At 42.7% G+C, this 20761-nt stretch overlaps 1 protein-coding gene across 7 annotated transcripts in view; it reads left to right on the top strand.

Moving 5' to 3' along the window:
- The first annotated feature begins 11371 nt into the window (after positions 1-11371).
- The window catches only part of MGA (MAX dimerization protein MGA), a 479481-nt gene continuing 470091 nt past the window's right edge, over positions 11372-20761 (top strand). The window contains exon 1 of one of the 7 annotated variants that reach the window (XM_033951892.1): positions 11372-11457. Coding sequence is in view for 2 of the 7 variants with exons in the window: in XM_033951896.1 (XP_033807787.1) it covers positions 18417-18442 (26 nt within the window). In the remaining 5 variants the exon portion in view is untranslated. Of the gene's footprint in view, positions 11458-17717; positions 17805-18304; positions 18907-20761 lie in introns of those variants that run through there. The other 6 variants (XM_033951893.1, XM_033951894.1, XM_033951890.1 and 3 more) reach the window with 6 other exon arrangements.

Raw genomic sequence — 20761 nt, 5'->3', positions numbered from 1 at the left:
AATTAACTTGTACATGCTAAGTTGGACTGGGATTTTGATTGTTGGTTTTAAGTGAAGTTTCCATTCACTGCACTATTTTGGTGAAAGTGGTATGTTGAGATAAGACATGATACATATTTTCAGAATGTTTATCCTTCCTGTTCAGGACAGAGATTAACTATTCTTTTCAGAAATGTCATATTTTTTTTATAAACGTCCAATGAAAGAGCTGTAATTGCTCTCAAATTAGTCCTGCAATATGTGAATAATTTGAATGCTTAAATACTTCTGCTTAGTAATTACTATTGTGAACTAAGCATCACGCTATGCAGGCCTAATGGAAAAATCTAAGATTTATTATACGAGATACCTCAATGCATCCCTATAGCTTTCCAATATTCATAGCACAGCCAGGCCTAACATTCTGTGGGAGGTAAGAAAAAGCAATCCATTCTTGTTGCTTGCCTGGATCCTTACAATTACCCTGAAGAAATAAGCTTTTGTTTAAGTTTTCAAGTTGAAGAATATAGTTTTACACAATGGTCCTTGCCTTTCTAGAGCCCTAAAAATCAACCAAAAATACTCTGTAGCAAGATCCACAATACATCAAATAATATCATGTTTAATTGTAATCATGAACAATTGAAACAGGTCAACAAACGGTATAAACCTGAAAAAGACTGTACTATAAAGAGATGTAGCCTACATTAACAGAAGGGGCACCACAGGCAAAGTGCATAACATGTTTGGATGGTACTCTTAGAAAGGCTGGTCAAGAAAGCATTCACCAATTGTCTGCCTCGATAAGTACTGTTAAACTAAACTTATGGTTTAAGTTCAGCTTACTAGTACTTATTGAGGCAGATAATTGGCAAATCAGCAACTCCCATGGCAGGTTCCAGGAATAGAGTGTGGATTTACAAGAAAGGTAAGAACCTAATCTTTCATTCTTGTACAATCCCACTCTATTCTTAGACAAGTGGGATGTAACAGAGTAGTACTGTAGAATCAGGGTGGGACTGATAAACCTCCTGCCAGAACTGAAGAACTGAAAGCAGCATCCTGCTTGGCCACCACATCAATCCTATATAACTTCGTAAAAGTATGCAAAGAGGACCTGGTAGTAGCTCTGCAAATGTCCTCAAGATAAATCGCCAACGATTCTACCCACGAGGAAGAAATGCCTCTAGTAGAATGAGCCCTCACAGAAAGTGGGGGCTTCTTTCCATCAGCAATATAGGCAGATTAAATAGCCATATAGATCCATCTTGAAATGGTAGCTTTTGAAGCTGGCCTGCCCTTACAGACAGGACCCACCAATACGAACAGGTGGTCAGATACCCGAAACTTGTTCATAACCTCCAAGTATTGCAACAACAGTCTACACACATCCAGCAACCTCAGCACTCAGTCATGCTTTCTCGATCCCAAGAGAGTAAAGGTAGGTAGCCGGACCTCCTGGTTGATGTGGAAACTAGAGGCCACCTTTGGGAGACAGGAGGGGGTAGTGCACAGAAACACACTGGAATCCATAATCCAAAGAAAAGGATCTCTGCAGGATAAAGTCTGAAGTTTGGAAACCCTACAGGCTGAGGTGTGTGGCGCAGTGTTTGGAGCTATAGCCTCAGCACCCTGGGATTGTGGGTTCAAACCCCACGCTGTTCCTTGTGACCTTGGGCAAGTCACTCAGTCCTCCATAGCTCCAGTATGTTAGATAGATTGTGAGCCCACCGGGACAGAGAGGGACAAATACTCTAGTACGTGATTGTAAAACCGCTTACATAACCTTGATAGGCAGTATATAAAAACCTAATAAACTTGAAAAGTAATAATAATAAACTTGAAACTACCAGGAAAACTGTCTTAATAGTGAGATCCATTAAGGGCACCTGTTCCAGAGGCTCAAAGGGTGGACGAGCAAGCAACTGGAGAACCAGATTGAGATTCCAAGTCGGACAGGTAGCTGCAGCGAGGGACAAAGCCGCCATGTGCCCCTAAGGAACCTGACAACATCCGGATGAGTGGCCAAAGAGCCTCTCAGAGGCTTAGGACCAAAACAAGAAAGACCGGCAATCGTAGGGAAAACAAACCAATTCGAATTGATTCACTGAAGTGAATCGGTAAATCAATTTGAATCAGCGAATCAAGAAGCACTACTGTGGACCGATGGATGCACTACTTGGATAGGTGGAGGCAAAAATGCAGCTGGGGCCCTGTGAGACCTTGTTGAGTCCCCAAATGATGCCTAATAGCCTGCACTCAAACCTCTGCTTAACAGAGGGTGAGAGAAAAGCAGGGACGGCCCCTAGCTCCTCAGAAACAAATGCAGGCTGGCCAACAGATGCCACCAGGGATTGGCCTGTCAGCTGCAGACCGGAGTCTGCGTCTTCTCTATGCAGGCAGAGCTGAAGAAATGTTCTGAGAACAAAGAAATCCCGAAAAGGAACAAAAACATCTACATCAAATAAGAAAAAGGGAGAGCAGAATAGAAACACTCCTTTAGGCATGCTGTGGCCACCGGGCCCTGGACTAGGCGAATAGCGCCCCGGGTGGACCATAGGTAAATTGTGCTGGCGTGCTGCTCTAACTGGAGACAGTCCCCACAGGCCAAGTATCAGATAAACCAGTCAAGAGGAAACCAGGTAATTAGTTAAATTATATCCAGGGTTCTTTATTCCACAAAACAAAATGAGAATGGCAAACAAGAAACAAAAAGGAAAAATTCCAAGCAAAAATCTTGGTCAGCAAATCAGAATATACACAGTCCCTGTGCTATAGCAAGTGCAGCACAGCTTTCTAAAGCTAGGCCTCACCTAGGCCTAGGCTTTACTCTGGAGAGAGCTAATCTCACCAAGCACAGAGTAATAATTTCCACCAAACACACACAAATTCAAAATAGGAAAAGTTCAGGAGGCCCTCAGCTCTCTGTTCCAGAGCTGGGGCAGGAGAACTGCCAAGTTTGTCTTCCAATATCATGGATCTATAACCCCTGCTGCTACATCCAGCGAGTGGCCTGAGGCTAATCCTGACTTAGCCGCTATCCTTAAATAGGAGGCCAGCGGTGGTGAAACTTGCAAATCTGTGCAAACTAAAGCTCTCCCATTGTAGGGTCATGAAATGATTAACTGTTGTTTAAAATATTGCTCTGGCCTACATAGCTGAAAACAGTGTACAATCTATTGACCTCATCTGCCTAAAATGTATATCCCTACCTTACCACATTGTAAGCTAAATAGATAAGAGTTTGAGCCATGATGTACCCTGCCCTTCTGTACATTTAACATTTAGAACTGTAAGAGTTAGATAAGAGACCTGCTAGTGTGAGTTTAGGACCAATAATAATTGTAGAAAAGTTATAGAAGTAACAAATGAAAATTGTAGTTTTTGCATATATTAGTTTGCGAAAAGGGCATAAAAGTCCATGCATTTCCTGATTCTAACACTCTAGTAGGCAGGCTATTAACTGCACTAGAGTCCAGTATGCTGTAATAAACCTCTCTTGTACTTTCTTCATGCCTCTGACTTTGTGTGTCCAAGTGTTCACCATTAGCAGGGATCACTTCCTCATGAGTGACGTATAAATCATACCCCACAGCTTTTGAATAGGCCTGAGTGGGTGCTTGGGCATTTTCAGATAAGGGTACCCATCTAATAGTAGGCCTGAAAGTATGCGTAATTGAGAAAGGGTGATGAGATTGTTATTAATTGTAAGATTTATAAGGAGATATGAATTTGTGTATATGAATTAACACAATGAAATTTCTTGGACTGCTATCAGGCCCCCATCTGAATTTGTAAATGTGTTTAATTATTCATACCAACCACGATGGTAGAATTTAGGTCATGAATTAAATTGCATTATGAAAAGTATATTTTTTTTAGAAACAAACAATTTAAGATGCTACATTTTGGAACATTTGCTATGCCAATTTGTTGCACATATTCCAATATGATGCAGTTATGGTGACTGAATTTTACTGTTCGATTTTTTTTCTTTTTTTTTAAATTCTTTATTCATTTTCAAACTTACAATAAGTGTGACATATGTTCAAACAAATTAGCAATAAATGCATCACTTAATAATCATCATTGGTACAAAACATAAACTCTTATCACCCCCCCCCCCTTTCCTACCATATAATCAAATATCTTATAGAATATGTAATAGTAAAATAACCCCCCTCCCCCCCTCACTACTGAACTTGTAAATTTAAGGGAAACAATTTCATCTAAACATCTTTTTAACATTTGTTGAGGACTTTCATTTGCAGAGTATCCAGAGGGGGAATGAGTTCCTCCACATAAAGAAAACTGTGCTATAAAGAAAGAGACTTAACAAGTGCCTGATTTCTGGAATGCCTGTCAATGGCTGAGTCCTGCGGCCTATCCAGGATTAGCTCAACGCACCTTGGCTTTTCTTCGTTTGCCAGCACTAAAAAAACTGATTGCCTGATTTATTATTGCCACCGTGATTGTCGGCCTGAGATTAAATTCAAGAGACTGGACTTTACAAGTTTTGGTTTGATTTGTTTTTGGAGTTTTTTTTCCTTTGCAAATGTGGACTTGATTTGCATTTTAGCATCTTTATGGACTTACTAGTCTTTAAGCCTGTTACATTAACAGGTGCTAGAACAGATGTGTCTGTCTTTCTTTCTTTCTCTCTCTCTCTCCTTGGCCGCTGTGTGTCTGTCTTTTTTTCTTTGTCTCTCTCTCCGTAGCCGCTGTCTGTCTCCCTGGCCCCCTGTCTGTCTGTCATTCTTTTAGTCTGTCTGTGTCTCTCCCTAGCCCCCAGTCTGTATATCATTCCCCTTTCCCTCTCCCCCGGCCCCCTGTTGTGCCATGCCTGCCTGCCGCATGGCCCCCTACTGTTGCCCCCCCCAAAGCAAAGCATGATTGCTGTCTGCCCCCCAGCACACCTCTCCCCCCCAAAGCAACCCCCTTTCCCTCTCCCCATGGCCCCCTGTTGTACCATGCTGCTCCGTGGCCCTCTTCTGTTCCCCCCTCCCAGAGCAAAGCATGATTGCTGACTGCCCCAGCACACCCTTCCCCCAAAGCAGCCCCCTTTCCCTCTTGCCCTAGCCCCCTGCCTGCCTGTATTGCTCCCAAACCCAGCTTCCTGCTCTCTTCTGGCCCACCGGCATGAACCGCTGCCACCGCTGCTGCTCCTCTTCAAAGCAGCCTGCTAAGGATCACCGGCCGGCTGTAGTGAACCTCGCAGATGGCTCTCCACCTCGGTAGCACGTTCCCTCTGATGCGATCCCGCCCCTCCTCTGACGTACGGGATCACGTCAGAGGGAACGTGCTGTCGAGGTGGAGAGCGGCCTGCAAAGTTTGCTACAGCCAGCTAGCGATCCTCAGCAGGCTGCTTTAAAGAAGAGCAGCAGTGGCGAATTTTGGGGCCTTACAGTGAGTGAGGACAGGAGGGGGGAGTCGCCGGCGTGTTCCCTGCCTCCGTGTTCGAAAATGGAATTCGGCATGGAGGGACACATCATGCTGTCAGGGAACACGCCGTCCTAAGTGCGCATACTCGCTTAGGGTTTTATTATAGAAGATACAATGTTAATTTATGCTTTGCCTGATTGCATCTTTTATCCTGTTTGGACTCCCGTTTTTGCACCCTGATTATCTCTAATCCCAACGGATTCTTTCCATCCATTTCTTGTTGCCTGGCTGAAGTGAAGTGAACTGAAGAAGGAGTTCCAATACCAGAGCTACAAACGGTTTTGTGACTTTAACCCAGCCATCTGGAGGTTTCTGAAATGGACAGTGCAATGTGAAATATCTAATGTGTTTCTCTAGACTTCCATTTTAGCCTATGAGCATGACCTGATAATGTTTACAGTCAACCAGGTCTGCACCATTCTAAGCCTGAAATACTGCAGTCTTGTGCACCATAGAGACATTAAGCCAGCTCCTACAGAAATTCTTAATGAATGATTTATGAGCTGATGGACTGAATCTCATTATTTTCAATGCATTTTGTTCCTTTTTTCATGTTTGACATTTTTTCAATAGTAGGTTAGCTCTAGTTAAGAGTGTTATTATGCCTTTTTTTTTTTTTTTTAGTTTAGGGTATTAATGTAGAACAAAATCTTTTCCAGAGAAAGGAAAATGGTAAAACCAGAGGACATAATTTGAGGTTGAGGGGTGGTAGATTCAGGGGCAATGTTAGGAAATTCTACTTTACGGAGAGGGTAGTGGATGCCTGGAATGCACTCCCGAAAGAGGTGGTGGAGAGTAAAACTGTGACTGAGTTCAAAGAAGCATGGGATGAACACAGAGGATTTAGAATCAGAAAATAATATTAAATATTGAACTAAGGCCAGTACTGGGCAGACTTGCACGGTCTGTGTCTGTATGTGGCCGTTTGGTGGAGGATGGGCTGGGGAGGGCTTCGGTGGCTGGGGGGGTATAGATGGGCTGGAGTGGGTCTTGGCGGAGATTTTGGCAGTTGGAACCCAGGCACGGTGCAGGGTGGAGCTTTGGGTTCTTGCCCAGAAATAGCTAAGAAGAAAAAATTAAAAAATTTGAATTGAATCAGGTTGGGCAAACTGGATGGACCATTCAGGTCTTTATCTGCCATCATCTACTATGTTACTGTGTTACTATGTTACTATGTATGTTACATCCTTAAGTAGGTTATGCGTTTCTGATAATGTATATTTCCAAACACACCACATTAACACGTAGTTTTAGTTAAGAGTTTTTATTTTTTTTTGTTTGTTTGTTTAGACATTATTGTGTACAATTGATGTAAGAATTTTTCCAGATATTTCTATGCCTAATGTTTTTTGTTTGTTTTCTTTTAATTGTATTATTATTATTATATACATGTTTATCATGAGTCCTATTGAAGCTGGTGTCATATTAGATTAAGGGTGGTAGTAACAGTGCCTTCTCAATTTTACTAAGCTTGATTTCTGAGTAATGTCCCTTCCTCCTTCCACTCCTCCTGGATGTGGATGATGTCGTGACAACAACTACAAAACCTTATCTATGCCTTGATCTAGAGGAGGGAAGCCTCCAGAGGAGAATTTTAGAGGGGAATGAGGACGAATCAGAGGAGAATTGGGAGTAAGACCTGCATGAAAATGTAGGTGGAAGAAGATGAAAACATAAGACCTGCATATATTGTAGGCGAAGACCCCTGAGAACCCCAAATAGTTATATTTCTAAGAGAGACATAGTGCATATGAATTCAAACTTCTAAGCAGTCATTTTCCTCTCTGCCAGTAAGAGAGAGATTCACCTTTGCTCCAGAAACCAGCAGTCAGATTAGAAAGCTGCACGGGAACGGGGATGACGGGAATCCCGCGGGACCCATGGGGATCCCGCGGGTTCCCCCTTTGGGTCACGGGGATCCCATGGGGACGCCTCTGAGGGTCACGGGGTTCCTGCGGGGTTGGATGCGAGGCTCGTCTTCTCCCTACCTGCCCTGCCGCAGCACACAGCCGATCGGAACGGAAGTCTTCCACGATGTCAGTGCTGATGTCGGAAGGAGGGCTTAAGCAAAGCCCTCCGTCCCTCCGACGTCAGCGCTGACATCGGGAAGACTTCCGTTCGGATCGGCTGTGTGCTGCGATCAGCAGTGGCGTACCAAGGGGGGGGCGGGGAGGGTGGTCCGCCCCGGGTGCAGCCATAGGGGGGGTGCACAGCCGGCCAGGTCCCCTTACCTTTGTGGTGCTTCCTCCAACTGACCGACAACAGGCCCGGTCCAACAAACCTCCCTGCCCTGTAGCCGTGAATCTAAATTACTTTCTCACAGCAGCTTCAATACTCCAACTGCTGTAAGAAAGTAATTTAGATTCGCGGCTACAGGGCATGGAGGTTTGTCGGACCGGGCCTGTTCTGTTGTCAGTCGGGTGGGGAAGCGCCACAAAGGTAAGGGGCAGGGAGTGAGAAAGGGAGGAAAGGTGGAGTGGAGAGGAAAAGATGCTTAAGGTAAAACTGAGGGGGGAGAAGGATGCTGAAAGCACTGGGGAAGACAAAGGGGTGGAGAAGGACGCTGAAAGGACATGGGGAAGACGGGGGGGGGGAGAAGGACGCTGAAAGGACATGGGGAAGACGGAGGGGGAGAAGGATGCTGAAAGGACATGGGGAAGACGGGGGAGAGAAGGATGCTGAAAGGAAATGGGGAAGAGAGAGTGGGGAGAAGACACTGGCAGGGAAGAAGACAGAGATGCCAGACTATGGGGGGAGCGGAGGGAAGAAGATGGGTGCCAGACCAATTTGGAAGGGGGGAGAAAGGGAGAGGCACAGTAACAGAGCAAATGGAAGACGCAGAGAGAAGAGAGATAGTGGATGGAAGGAATTGAATAAGAACATGACGAAAGCAGAAACCAGTAGTATATTAGTTGTGTTGATAAAAATTTATAAACATTAGAGGCTCTGGTAGAAACCCATTTACAAATAAGCATAAAGACTTTATTAATTTGGAAATATTAATTGGGAAGAATACATACTTTGTAAACGGGTTTCTACCAGAGCCTTTAATTCAGTAGCATAATTAAATGAAATAACTATTTCTGTAGTTTATAGGAAAGGGTGGGGACGGAGGGGATTCCTCACGGGGACGGCTGGGGATGGAGGGGATTCCTCACGGGGACGGGTGGGGACGGAGGGGATTCCTCGCGGGGACGGGTGGGGATAGAGGGATTCCTCACGGGGACGGGTGGGATTCCTCACGGGGACGGGTGAGACTTTGGCGGGGACGGGTGGGATTTCTGTCCCCGCGCAACTCTCTAAGTCAGATCTCCTGACTGTGGCATCACTATTTTGGGACTTTTCAGAACACTACAGTACATGATAACAAGTCCTCCTAAGAAGTGCTAGCGAAGGACAGTGTAACTCAGGAAGGTGGGGGCTTGCTCTCTGAAGTTATTAACCTTAGTATTGGGAATGCATTTGTCAGAGAAATATAGAAAGATCAGTTTTGGCACCAGATGACATCATGCTTCAGTATGGCTCCATGATAAGTATATAGACCATTCAGCCAATAAAAATGACATATGTGACAAACCAATGAGAAGTGAGTAACTAGGAAGTACCCTAGGCTACTGAAATAATGTATATAAGTGACATGTTGGATGGCATAAGAAGGAGGAGAGAAGAGAGAAACAGACCTAAAAGAACATCAGATTGCTATTTCGTATGTATGTTATCCTTATAGCCAATATGCTGTACTTTGCTATTTCATGTGAGTTGCCTTTTGCTTATTGCTAATAAACCTTATTGTAACTGTCGCTGTCACGAGGTATTTATTATGGGCTGATGATAAGATCTGCAGCCAATCTTATCAGAATGCAGCCATTGTTACGTTTGTTTTTGTATGGCTATTGAACATTTGATCATATGTAGTGAGAAATTGAAATTTTGAATTGTATAAAAGGAATGTTGTAGGTTGTGAGAGTATGAATCTTAACAAAGTATAAGCAATCATGATTTTTTATTTTTACTTTGATATTTCTCATTCTTTTTGAACTGTCTTATTTTCCTTGTGCCTATTTTGGTTCTGATTTGTTTTTTCTCCTTTTACTTTTTTCACCATAGTGCTTGTTATCCCCTGCGGTGATCAGAGGAGAGAAAGGCCCCAATATAGACTAAGGCCCTGATTCTGCAAAATGCATCTAAAGTTAGACGCCGTGTAGGTGCCTAAGTTAGGCGTCCTTTGTAGAATAGCGCTCAGCAGAGTTAGGCATCTAACTTTTTAGGCATCATTTAGAGAATCAGGTTTTAAGTAAAATTTAGATGGCCAGAGATCTATTAAGCAAATCACATTAAGGATATCCAAACTGTGCCTAAGTTCCAGAAGAATGTCCAAAGAGTGCCTACGTACCGTCCATTGAACTCAGATCTATTTGAAACCCAAACTAAGCTCAAGTAGACCTGGTTTTCATTCACCTACAATATAGGCATAATATGGATGTCCTAGGTTGCTCAGTGTTATGTAAATGAATGAAAGGATACCCAAATTGAGTCATTGGCCAAACCACGCCCATTCCACATCCACGCCTATTGAGTTAGGCATGAGTTTTAAACATGGGTGTCCATGAAATTGTGGCTGCGTCTACAAAGTGGCGTCTACGCCCTTTGGACAACTAATTACCAATTATCGCTTAAGGCTCATTAACTACTTAGCTCGGATGCCTAAAGCACGCATATGCTAGGTACGCCACTGCATTATCAGTACTGAAGGAAAAACTTTACTACCTGAGTTCAGAAGGAGCCACTAACATCCAAGAGTGCTTTGAAATGAATTGCTTCTGAATCTGATTCTCTGAGCCTCATTGCAGCTAATAGAACAGCAAGTGATTGGTGAAAGGAAGTACATTGACTCCTTGATTCCCAGATTAGTAGGACAAAGGAAATAAAGGGGTTTTAGGCTTTTTCTGAGGTTTGGAGTAGAGGGTATTAAGCACTGGAGACTTTGCAAATAATTCAGTTTGCATATTGTTGCCTTTTCCTATTTCTGCCATTGCCACACTGTATTTGTTTGCTTAAAAATGTTCATTATATGAACAGTTGGTTCAAAACAAACAGCCTTTTTGTTGCCTGACTTATTGGGCGTGGAGAAAAAATGGAGTTGCTTATGAGCCTCTGAAACGATTCTGTTTCCGGCCCTGGTCTCAACTAATAATACTGTTTATGGACAGAAATCATCCATATTTCAGATACACACTAGGTCAGCACCTATTTTCTGGAATAACCATGGGGCTGAGGTGGAGCTAGGGAGTAGACTGTTCACTCGCTAGGTAATACAATGTGACAGAGTAGAACTCAAGAAACCTTATCACAATTTAACAATGTTTTTGTTTTAATAACCTACTCAATCAAACAAGACAATTTAAGATCAAGTACAACCAAAGAACCACCAGCCTAGCAGCTTTTTGCTTGGGAGGGAAAACAAAATGAAGTTTGTTTTTGCCCCCATCTCCATTGTCTTGCATGGTGATGCTCTGTGGGGCAAAAATTTGGAAGGGCCTTGACCCCTGTAGCTCACTGTGTTCCTCAACTACGGGCACCAGAAACAAGAGAGAAAACACAAAGTATTCGTGCATCCGTCGTTCAATTTGTTTCTTGCAAGGTTCTCAACCAACTCAGGACCCAAGAGGCAAAAAAGATGACCAATTCTGCCCATGCGTGCTCAGCTATCTGTGCCCTCTCATCTCTCCTTCGCTGAGATGGTGCCTGTCATTTATTGATCACTAAAATCACAGACGCATATAACGTCGCAGCGGCTCTGCTTCTCTCCAGAATACATACAGATACAGTATCTAGCTTCTCTCAGATCTACCCGCCACTTCGCGCGAGGCGGGCGAAGCCATTGGAATCACGTGACCAAAGCGCTGCAGCCAATTGGCAGCACGCGGGTACGCGTGGACTTCGAGAGCTGGAGCAGGTCACCTGGAATCTTGTCTTATGGACCGCGCATGAGAAGCAATATTTTTTTAAATTGCAAGACAGTATATATCGAAAATGGTAGGTCAGGTGCTCTTTTTAAATTGATAATCCATATATATTTGGTTTATTTCGATATAATTTGTTTTCATTTCGGCTTTCTCTATGAGGTGACAAGTTAACGAGTTGAGGTCATTAATGAATTTTTTTCGCATTGAGCATTAAAATGTGAACGACTCTTGTTTTTCAGGTTAGGAGGAGGGTTGTTTTTTTTTTTTTTTTTTAGTTGCAAAGAACGAGGTGTAACTGTTTGGGAGGTGCCACGTGACTGTGATGAGCGAGCCAATCACATGGTTGCGTTTGGGGTCGCTCAGCTGAAGCCCTGGCACTCTGTGTCTTAACGCTAAATACAGTACTTTAGTTTTGGACTTTTCTTAAAGAAATGTAGATGGTGGAAGGCTAGTATAGAAATCACACGTCTTTTATTGCGAGAGTTGTTAGAGATTGGATTTCGAGGCTCTCCTTGGTTAAAAACAAAACACCACGCCAAAAATATGGCTGCTCGAAGCGCGCGCTACTTTTGCAGAAAGGAGACAGGCACCGTGCTTGATCACGTGGCCAGGTTTTGCTGGACTGTGCATGGTATATTTATTTATTTAAAAGACTTATATCCCTCTTAAACCTAAGCGGCTTCCAAAAATACATAGATCATGTAACATTCTTCCTTAAACAGTAAAAACAAAATCACACATTCTGTACACAGCATCTCATAGTAATAAATATCTTCATCCATTTACAGGAAAGCTTCCACAAATAAGGAGGTTATAAAGAGTTTATTAAATTGCTCTATACTAATCATCCTTAACTGATCTGCTAAGTCAGTGTCTCGCAAACTTTGTGAAGCCGCAGCGTCACATAAGTTTACTCCAGCTACAGAAATAGTGAGTTTAAAGGTGCAGAATTGGAATTCTGCAAGATGTGCAGCTTGCGTTTTATTAAAGTTTATTATTCTGTATCCGTTTTAAATATTTATGCTTAATCTTAGTAAGTGGAATAGTAAAGGTCTGGATTCTATATACACCGTCATCTGCCTTAAAAAAACGGCCACTGATTGTGTGTCAATCACTTGACAGCTCCATTTATAGAATCACACTTTTGGGAAAGGTAGGCGCTGGAAATGTAAGCCAATGTTTTCAAATCCTACATTTTCGGCATCTACTTTTCATGTGAATCATGACTACAGAGGCACTTTAAGATGCCTAATGCCACTTCCATTGCTATAGGGATGGTACGCTGAACCATGGGCCTTCCATCCGCTCCCATGAGTCCGTTGCAGGAGACACTGATCACTGTTTTCAGTACCTCCTGCTCCCTGCTATCTGCTGTCCCAGTCAGTTATTTCTTCTGCAAGTGAACCTGCAAGAGCAACTTTGATCTGCTCAGTCTTCTTTTTTTGTTATTCATATTTACTTTTTTTGCGGGAATTTGTGTTTCTACTCATCTCCAGTGAATTGCCTAGCCTGTGTGAGAAGAGCGGATATTGATCTGCAGCTGACAGGTGGATCCTGCAGAGACCTGCTGAACCAGCCTGCTGGAACTGTGGAGCTCAGGCTTTTCCCTACTGTTTGCTCACTCCTTGACAGGATCAGGAGTGCAGCACAGGCTATATGGGCACCAATTACATTTCTTCAGAGCTCAACGATGTTTGAGAGGCCTCTCAACACTTCTCCCATGCTTGCATTTGTGCTTTTTTTGCGTTTTCTGCTGCTTCCTGCCCAGGGGGACCTGGTGGCTATGTAGTGCAGCTTCAGCTGCCTAATTCCTCTGTGGTTGCATGTTCTGGGTAGAGAGCCCTGGTCTTGGATGTCCAGGCATCAGCCAGGTTGCCTGCTGTTGTCCCTTCCTTGGCAACTGGCATCCCTTCCTTGGCAACTTGGTATCTGTCCCTGCCTCATTTGGGGTTTGGCCAAGGGGATACAGATAGGGGCTCCATCTTCATCTTTCTAGTTGCATTAAAAAAAAACAAAAACCCAACCAAAAACCCTAAACTCCTTCTTTTCTTCTCAGTTGGGCTGGGTCCTGTTTTCCAAGGTGTCCGGTTGGCATTTTTTGTGCTGTTCCTGGTTCTCTGCTGCTTTCTGACATCCTCTGCAGCTTAGGTGAGGGGTAGGAGTAGCCTAGTGATTACAGTAGTAGGCTGTTAATGCAATGTTTTAGGTTCTAATCCCCCTGCTATGCTCCAGAGAGAACACTCTTTTGGCTCTTGGATTCTTCTTCCTATTCCCATTTCAGCTGCATTCTCCTTACCAAGCAGATAGTACCATTTGCAGGAGCTACTGCTCTAAGTAGGCGACAGCCTTAGGACCTGGTGTTGGCTCTTTTGGGTCTTTCCTGCAGAGGGCTGGATGCTCTATGGGGGCCACCCTAACATGGAGTGGGCTGTTTTCCCATCCCCTGGGGACAGTGTGCCTCATCTCCATTTCTTGATCCTCCTTTCTTTTAACTCTGCATGGCCGTTCCTCTGGGTGCTTCCTCTTGGCACATTGTTATTCAGTGTCTGTGTGGTATTGTTATAGCCACAGCTGGACCAAACTGGACTATGGTACCACCACTTTTGCCCTCATGCTAGTAGTTCCCTGTATTGCACAACATGCCGCAGCCTAATCTATTAGGGCAATGAGTGGTTTTCTTTTAACTGTGGAACCTCTGGGTGCTCTTTCGTGTGGGCACTTTTCTAGGCGGCATGATCTAGCACAGCATGGTTGTTGCTTCTATTGCTCCGGTTGCCTCTGGTTCTGTCAAGCAGTGATCAGGACCACTGGGTGCCTTTTTATCTTTCTCTAGCACTTTGTTGGCCTGTTCTGCCTCATTCATCCACAGCTCTTACTCTGGCTGTTGTCTGCCTCCTCCTCTGATGCAGGCATTGATCCTTAGGCCTATTCGCCTCCTTATCTCTAGATAGCCTCCTTCTAGGGTCCAACACACTTCTGGAGGACGGGAGTGGAATCCCTGTGTTTGTGGGGCTTTATGCCTTTTTGCTTTTCGGATGCCGTTCCATTGGGGATTCTGGAGGACAGGCTTCCTCCCTTTCTGCACAGCTTTATCTATAGCTTGGCTCCACATAGGGAGCCTTCTGCCCGTTTGGCACAACCCTTTACTGGGAGTGCAATTTAGCTGCAGGTCCCTTACTGGCAGTGGTGCACAGCTCTGGATAGATGTGTGCTATGGCCTCCTCTGGAGTGTAGCTCTGGTTGTAGATCTTCCATGACTTTGTCACTGGGCAGGGCGATCATGGCCCCTTCCATAGCTCTGGAAGTCCCACGGTTATGGATCTGGGATGCAGCTCCAACTGCATGGGTGCCATGGTTCCATCTGAAAGGCCACCATGTCTCTGGCTGCGTTTGAGCCACGGTTCTGTCTCTAAATGGGGAGCACAGCTCCGGCTGCATTTGGGCCACTGTTCCTTCTCCAGATGGGAAGCACAGTTCCAGCTGCATTTGCACCACAATTCCATCTCTGAATGTGGAGCACAACTCTGGCCGAATTTACACCACAGTGGCAGTAGAGCTCCCAGTGAAATAGGAGGACATCAGAAAAATCCTGAGTGGATTCCTTTTGCATATGGCTCGTAGCCATGGGGAGATAATCTTCTTATCCAGAATGACACACCTATTGCATTGGAACATTCTTCAGCTACAGTGGCATAATAATGCTCTGAATTTAGGAAGTTGGTTGGGCTGATAACTTTTCATCACTCCCTTGAACTGTTGTCTATTGGATAAAAATTGTTTAGATCTCGGTATTATTTCCTTTGTCATATAACCACCTTTGCAAAATATTCATGTGCCCTTTCAGTTTGCAGGATGTATTCTGGCTTCAGTTGAAACATATGAGTCGTGGAAAAGGCTGCAGGAAGGTGCATGCTATATGTACCTTGTTTCCCCCAAAATAAGACAGTGTCTTATATTAATTTGGGGTCCAAAAAACGCACTAGGGCTTATTTTCGGGGTTGTCTTATTTTTTTTCATGAGGAAAGTTGATGTCCAACATGAAAGCTTTATTAAAACAAACAAATAATCCACATAAAACCATTTAGGGACTGAACCACTGGAAACATATGGACCCAACACGGTCCATGTTTCGATACAATTGTCTTCTTGTATGTATAGTTACAAGATAATATGTGCCTTAGTGTATACTGTATGAAAGTGGAATAAAATGAGTGAATAAAATATGTTATTTTTATTTTAGTGAAGTGGTGACTGGTGCTATGTCATAGAGGAAAAGAGACCTCTAGGGTGAAAGTGATGGTATGATAAATATTTGTGCATGTAAGTTATCAAAATGATAAAAAATCATAATGCAAAACCGCATTAGCCTGATTCTTTATGAGAACACTGAATTGTGGGCATTAGACTATGTACACAAAGACCTTACTGGGTAACGGAGTGAATTGGTGAGAATATTCAACAGGAAGCAGTAAGTGAGCATGCTCAGCAGGAGAGAATATATAGGAATATCTAAATATATACATATAATAAGGGATTACATACTCTATTGGTCCTATAAGCAGGCTTGTGGATTAATTACAACTGTGAAAGGACAGAAATGAATACAAAGGGCCTGTTTTACAAAGCCGCGCTAGCTGCTGTTGTGCGGTAACGGTCCCAAAGCCCATAGAGATTTAAAGGGCTTTGGGGCTGTTGCCATGCGGTTTTGTAAAACAGGCTGATAGTGAAATAAACTTAATAAAGGAAGGTAGTGAAAAACTGAAATGACGTCACAAAGCAAATTACACCTTGGTATGATAATGCATCATGAACATAAAAAAGGTCTGATAAAAATTAAAAACACAGAGGATACCATAAAGAAATTAATAAATAATAAATAAAGGAGTCAAAGTACATAGGATGGGACCACAAATGATCAAGCATGGGTTAACAAAAAGGAACATAAGAGAACCTAAAAACCGGCCACTGCACTGTATAATAAAGCCTTCATCTTGGACATCAACTCTCCACAAGCTTTTTGTTTCTTGGTCGTGTCCTCTTTGTGGAGGGATCAGGGTCAATTTTCTTGTTATTTTTTTCATGTACAATGATCATCTCTCCCTTCCTCTCCTCCACCCCAATTCTTCCTCTTTCCTTTCTCTTCCCCACATGTGCAGCACATCTTTCCTCCCCTCTCACCCATCCCCTTGTGCCTTCCCTCTGCAACATCTTTCTATCACTCCTTCCCTCCCTCCCATCTCCCTGTGCAGCAGAATCCTTGTGCAGCATCTTTCTATCCCTCCCTCCGATCCCCCCATGCAGCAGAACCCTTGAGCAGCATCTTTCTATCCCTCCCAACATAAGACTGACATACCTCCCTCCAAACAGCAATGTCAGCAGCACTGTAAACAGGCTGCTTCGCAGCCTTCTCCCGCCAGGACCTTCCCTGTGCCGTGTTGCTGATGACATCATCAGTGATGCAGCAGAGGGAAGGACCCGTCTGTTAAGAGTGATGCTGACGCCGCCGTTTGGAGGGAGGTATGTTGGTCTTGCAGTATGAGGATCAGCGGGGTTTGGATGGGAGAGATGGAAAAATGCTGTGCAGAGTGATGGGTGGGAGGGTCAGCCGAGTTCGGCTGCAGGGGAAGGCGAAGTTCTGCTGCAGGCAAATCCAGGGATGGAGTCTGGAACATTCAGGAGGGTCTTCGGGAGTTGATGTAACTAGGGCTTATTTTTGGCAAAGGGCTTATATTAAGACCTATCCCGAAAATCATGCTAGGGCTTATTTTTGGGGAAACATGGTAAGAGCAAGGAAAATTGATACCAAAGACTGTGGCAATGTGGGTGACATTAGTAAACCAATGGTTTATTGATGATGTGTCCATAATATGTATGTAGTCTTTGATTATGTTTTATTATAAGCTTGCTATACTGCCCTTCCTGACAGGGTAAAGTGGTTTACACAATAAAACCAAAATTAAGTGCATTGATGATTATATTGTTTGGGGAAGCTGTATTTATTTTTTCTCATGTACTTTATTAATGTATATGTTTACATGACAAGGGCACGTTTTATGCAGTTTTAATGGGATGGGACATTCTACCTTATTGTACCTTTTTATAAAAAGGTCTTCTGCCATAATACAGTGCATGGATATGTAGCCTTTTCTATATGGGTGCTCTGAATTAATGCTACTGCTTTGAAAACAATAATTAATTTCTGCTCCTTGCAACTTACACTATGGCCAAAGTGTGAGCGCATGAAATGACAAAAAGCATGCGGTCAACTTATTATACTTCTGTTTATGTACGTCATCACGTTACTCACGTGATTTGCACGAAGCAAAGGACGAGGCTTCAGCCATTGGAAGAGGGGTTTAAACGCAATCGCATATTGTATAAACCATCATAAACAATATAAGGTTAAACGTTCGAAATGTGAGTTAAACTCAAAATGGGGGGGGGGGGAGTTGCATGGGACAATTAAAGCAGAAGAAATCTGTATTGTTTGAAAACCCTTTACATGCAGTTTATTGTGTAGCAGACCCTGTTTTGTTTTTGCAGTCTCCCAAGTATTTCGAGGTGCTAAAATACTAGTATTTTTGGTGCATGCGCTAGTTACTGGGACTTAAGGAAAATAATTTACAGTATATTCTACCCTCAAGAGCAGTTGGCGTCGGTGAAGAAGACGATAAAGATGGTCGAAAGAAGTGACTGAATGATTTAGCAGTTCCTTGACCCATCGCAGTTAGAAGGTGGTTTCGCGGGCAGTAAGCAAGAACGAAGTCCAAAAACGGAAAATATGCACTTTGTAAAAACGCCGCATTTCCCGTAAGCGCATGCGACTGTTTTTGTGCTCGTGCACCGTTTGGGCTAAGCAAGGAAGCACCCTGTCTTAAGCTAAGCGTCAGGGGTGGGAGCTGTGTTCACGTTCCACGCTCTCTACGTATGCGTCGCTTCCCTGCATGATGCGCATGCGGAGGGGCCCTCAGTGCCTTGCGCACGCATGTTTTTCTCAGCTGGTTGACACACTAACCGTTCTCGAAACAGATGGAACTCGGGGGAAAAGGCACAATGTAAATGTTACGGGTGAATCATTCGATCTAGTTAGAAATTGTATGCATCGGGTTAGGAGAAAAACATACTACAATAATAGAAAAAAATATATATGTTTTTTAAGCGTCGTAGTGTTTAGTTTGTCGCGCACACACCTTCGCAAAATCGTCGTGCTCTATCAATAAATGGTTGTGTATAGTCGCTCGTTGTCCTCAGTTGAAAGCGGGAAGGCTTAGTGCACAAAATGAAACAACCGAATGCTGGGATACAGCTCATCACGTACTGCACCACATTTAATAGCGAGCACGCGCTGCTTGCGTAGGAGAAGAGCTGGGAAAATTGACGCCAAAGGAAGCGGCAACGAGGGTGGTTTAGAAAAGCTGTATGTAGCTTGACGACAACAGCGTTGGAAAGAAAATGTTTTTGATAGTAAAGATTCCTGAATTTTAATACACATTTCTATGATTGATTGTCTTTCAGAAAGGTTTGTATTTGTCCTTTTTTTTTCTTCTTCTTCAATATTTCAGGTGTTTTCTGTGGTTAACTTGATGGTGCAGAATAAACTTTTAAAGTTCTTTCTTCTCTGTGGGTCATTGAAAATCCCCCTTGTAAGCTTTATGAAAGTATTAGTTATGAAAGGCAACATAACGGGCTTGAGACACTTAGTACACTCTGAATTAGAGTATAGAACCTTATTAGCAGCATTTATAAGTAAGATTTGTTTCTGGAAGCATGTTTACTTATCACGTGTACATACCAGAATACTAATATCTTCAATTTTTATTCTTGACATCTGTTGTTAATTTATAATCCTTTAAACTGTATGATAAATTTGATGTGTTAGGGCGGCTGATGGTTATAAGTGACCTTGAGATAATGGATTTTTTCTACAACTATTATGCTATTAAAATATGAATGTTGCCTTATATGACAGTTAGTCCATTCTCTTTTGTTTGTATCATGGATGAGACTATCTTCAGAAAAGCATTTCCCATTGTTTATAAGCATTTGTGATATATATATCTATAAAACTGCACCACCACATTAGGTCTAGAACAATAGAACTGTGATTTAAGAGCAATTTGATGTTAATATATCAAACTATTTGGTTTTATTCATAATTAATGTTAATGGTTCAATGTATAAAATACTAATATGATCCACATAAAAGATTTAAGCTTATGTGTCTTAGTTGCTTTAGTTAGCTATAGTATTGTACAGTATCGTGGAAGAACCACACTCTCAAACTGTGTGGATAGTAGACTTTATTATGTGGTCATTCCATGTCAAGTGGTCCAATATTGAAAATCATCCCCACTTGACCTCTTCCAAATTGAATAAAATTTTATGTGGATTTTTTGCTTTAGCCTCAAATGAAACCATGTAATTTTTTTCTGCTCGGTCTCTGTTGGTTTGAGATCTAGAGCTGAAACCATGTAAATTTTTTTGCTTGGTCTGTTGGTTTGAGATCTAGAGGCTGTCGAGTGTAGGTCACGCTCTAGAATACTGTGCTCTGCATAACACAAAATGGCAACTTTGTCCAGCACTATCGCCCAACAAAGCCTCCAAGAGAACTGAAATTTTGCAGATTAATACAATCCCTGATACTACATATGCAAAGTTTAGAATGTAACATTAGTTTACCTTCGCTTTTATGAGCCAGCAAAGTAGGCAAAAATATTATAAAAGAAATAATGCATGCTTTGACTCATTGCTCCTGATCTGTATTTCGATTCAAGTCATAACTGTACCAGCAGTCATAGCACATGGCATGTACATAGGATTTGCACTAGGAAGCTTTGCAGACAGTTGGAAGCAAAGATATAATTACACAAAGAAATATTGGTGCTTTTTACAAATTTTGACTATTTAATGGGTTCAAATATCTCAACTGTACATTGTCCCATTTTTTTTTTTAAATTTCACTTGAAAGAGCATCTTTTTTACTACAAAAGCCATTCTGTTTCATATTTGATCTGGCCTTGCTTTGGCCAGAAGTTAGGTCTCAAATGCATGCATTATTCACACGCACATATATATATATATATATATATATAGGTAAAAAAAAAAGGCGTCCATGGCATCCTATTGTGTAATATGCAAATGAGCTAGAGGTGTGAAATTGCATGATGCAGCTTAGCTTGTGGGGCTTGCCATGCTAACTCAGGCCTAAATTCTCAAAACAAAATCGGCATTTAACACAGTCGCTAAACCGGTTCCAGCCAGTTTAGCCTGCATGCATTTTAGTGGTAGATTATCAAAATGGCTTATGGCGGTCTTTTGCGAACTTTCTAGTAGTCTCCGTCATTGCCATGCAGATGGACTTTTCAGTATTTAAA

This window comes from Geotrypetes seraphini, chromosome 7 (assembly GCF_902459505.1).
Source record: "Geotrypetes seraphini chromosome 7, aGeoSer1.1, whole genome shotgun sequence".
Classification (NCBI taxonomy): domain Eukaryota; kingdom Metazoa; phylum Chordata; class Amphibia; order Gymnophiona; family Dermophiidae; genus Geotrypetes; species Geotrypetes seraphini.
The sequence above is the reverse complement of the archived record's forward strand: the minus strand, read 5'-3'. Positions and strand labels throughout refer to the sequence as shown.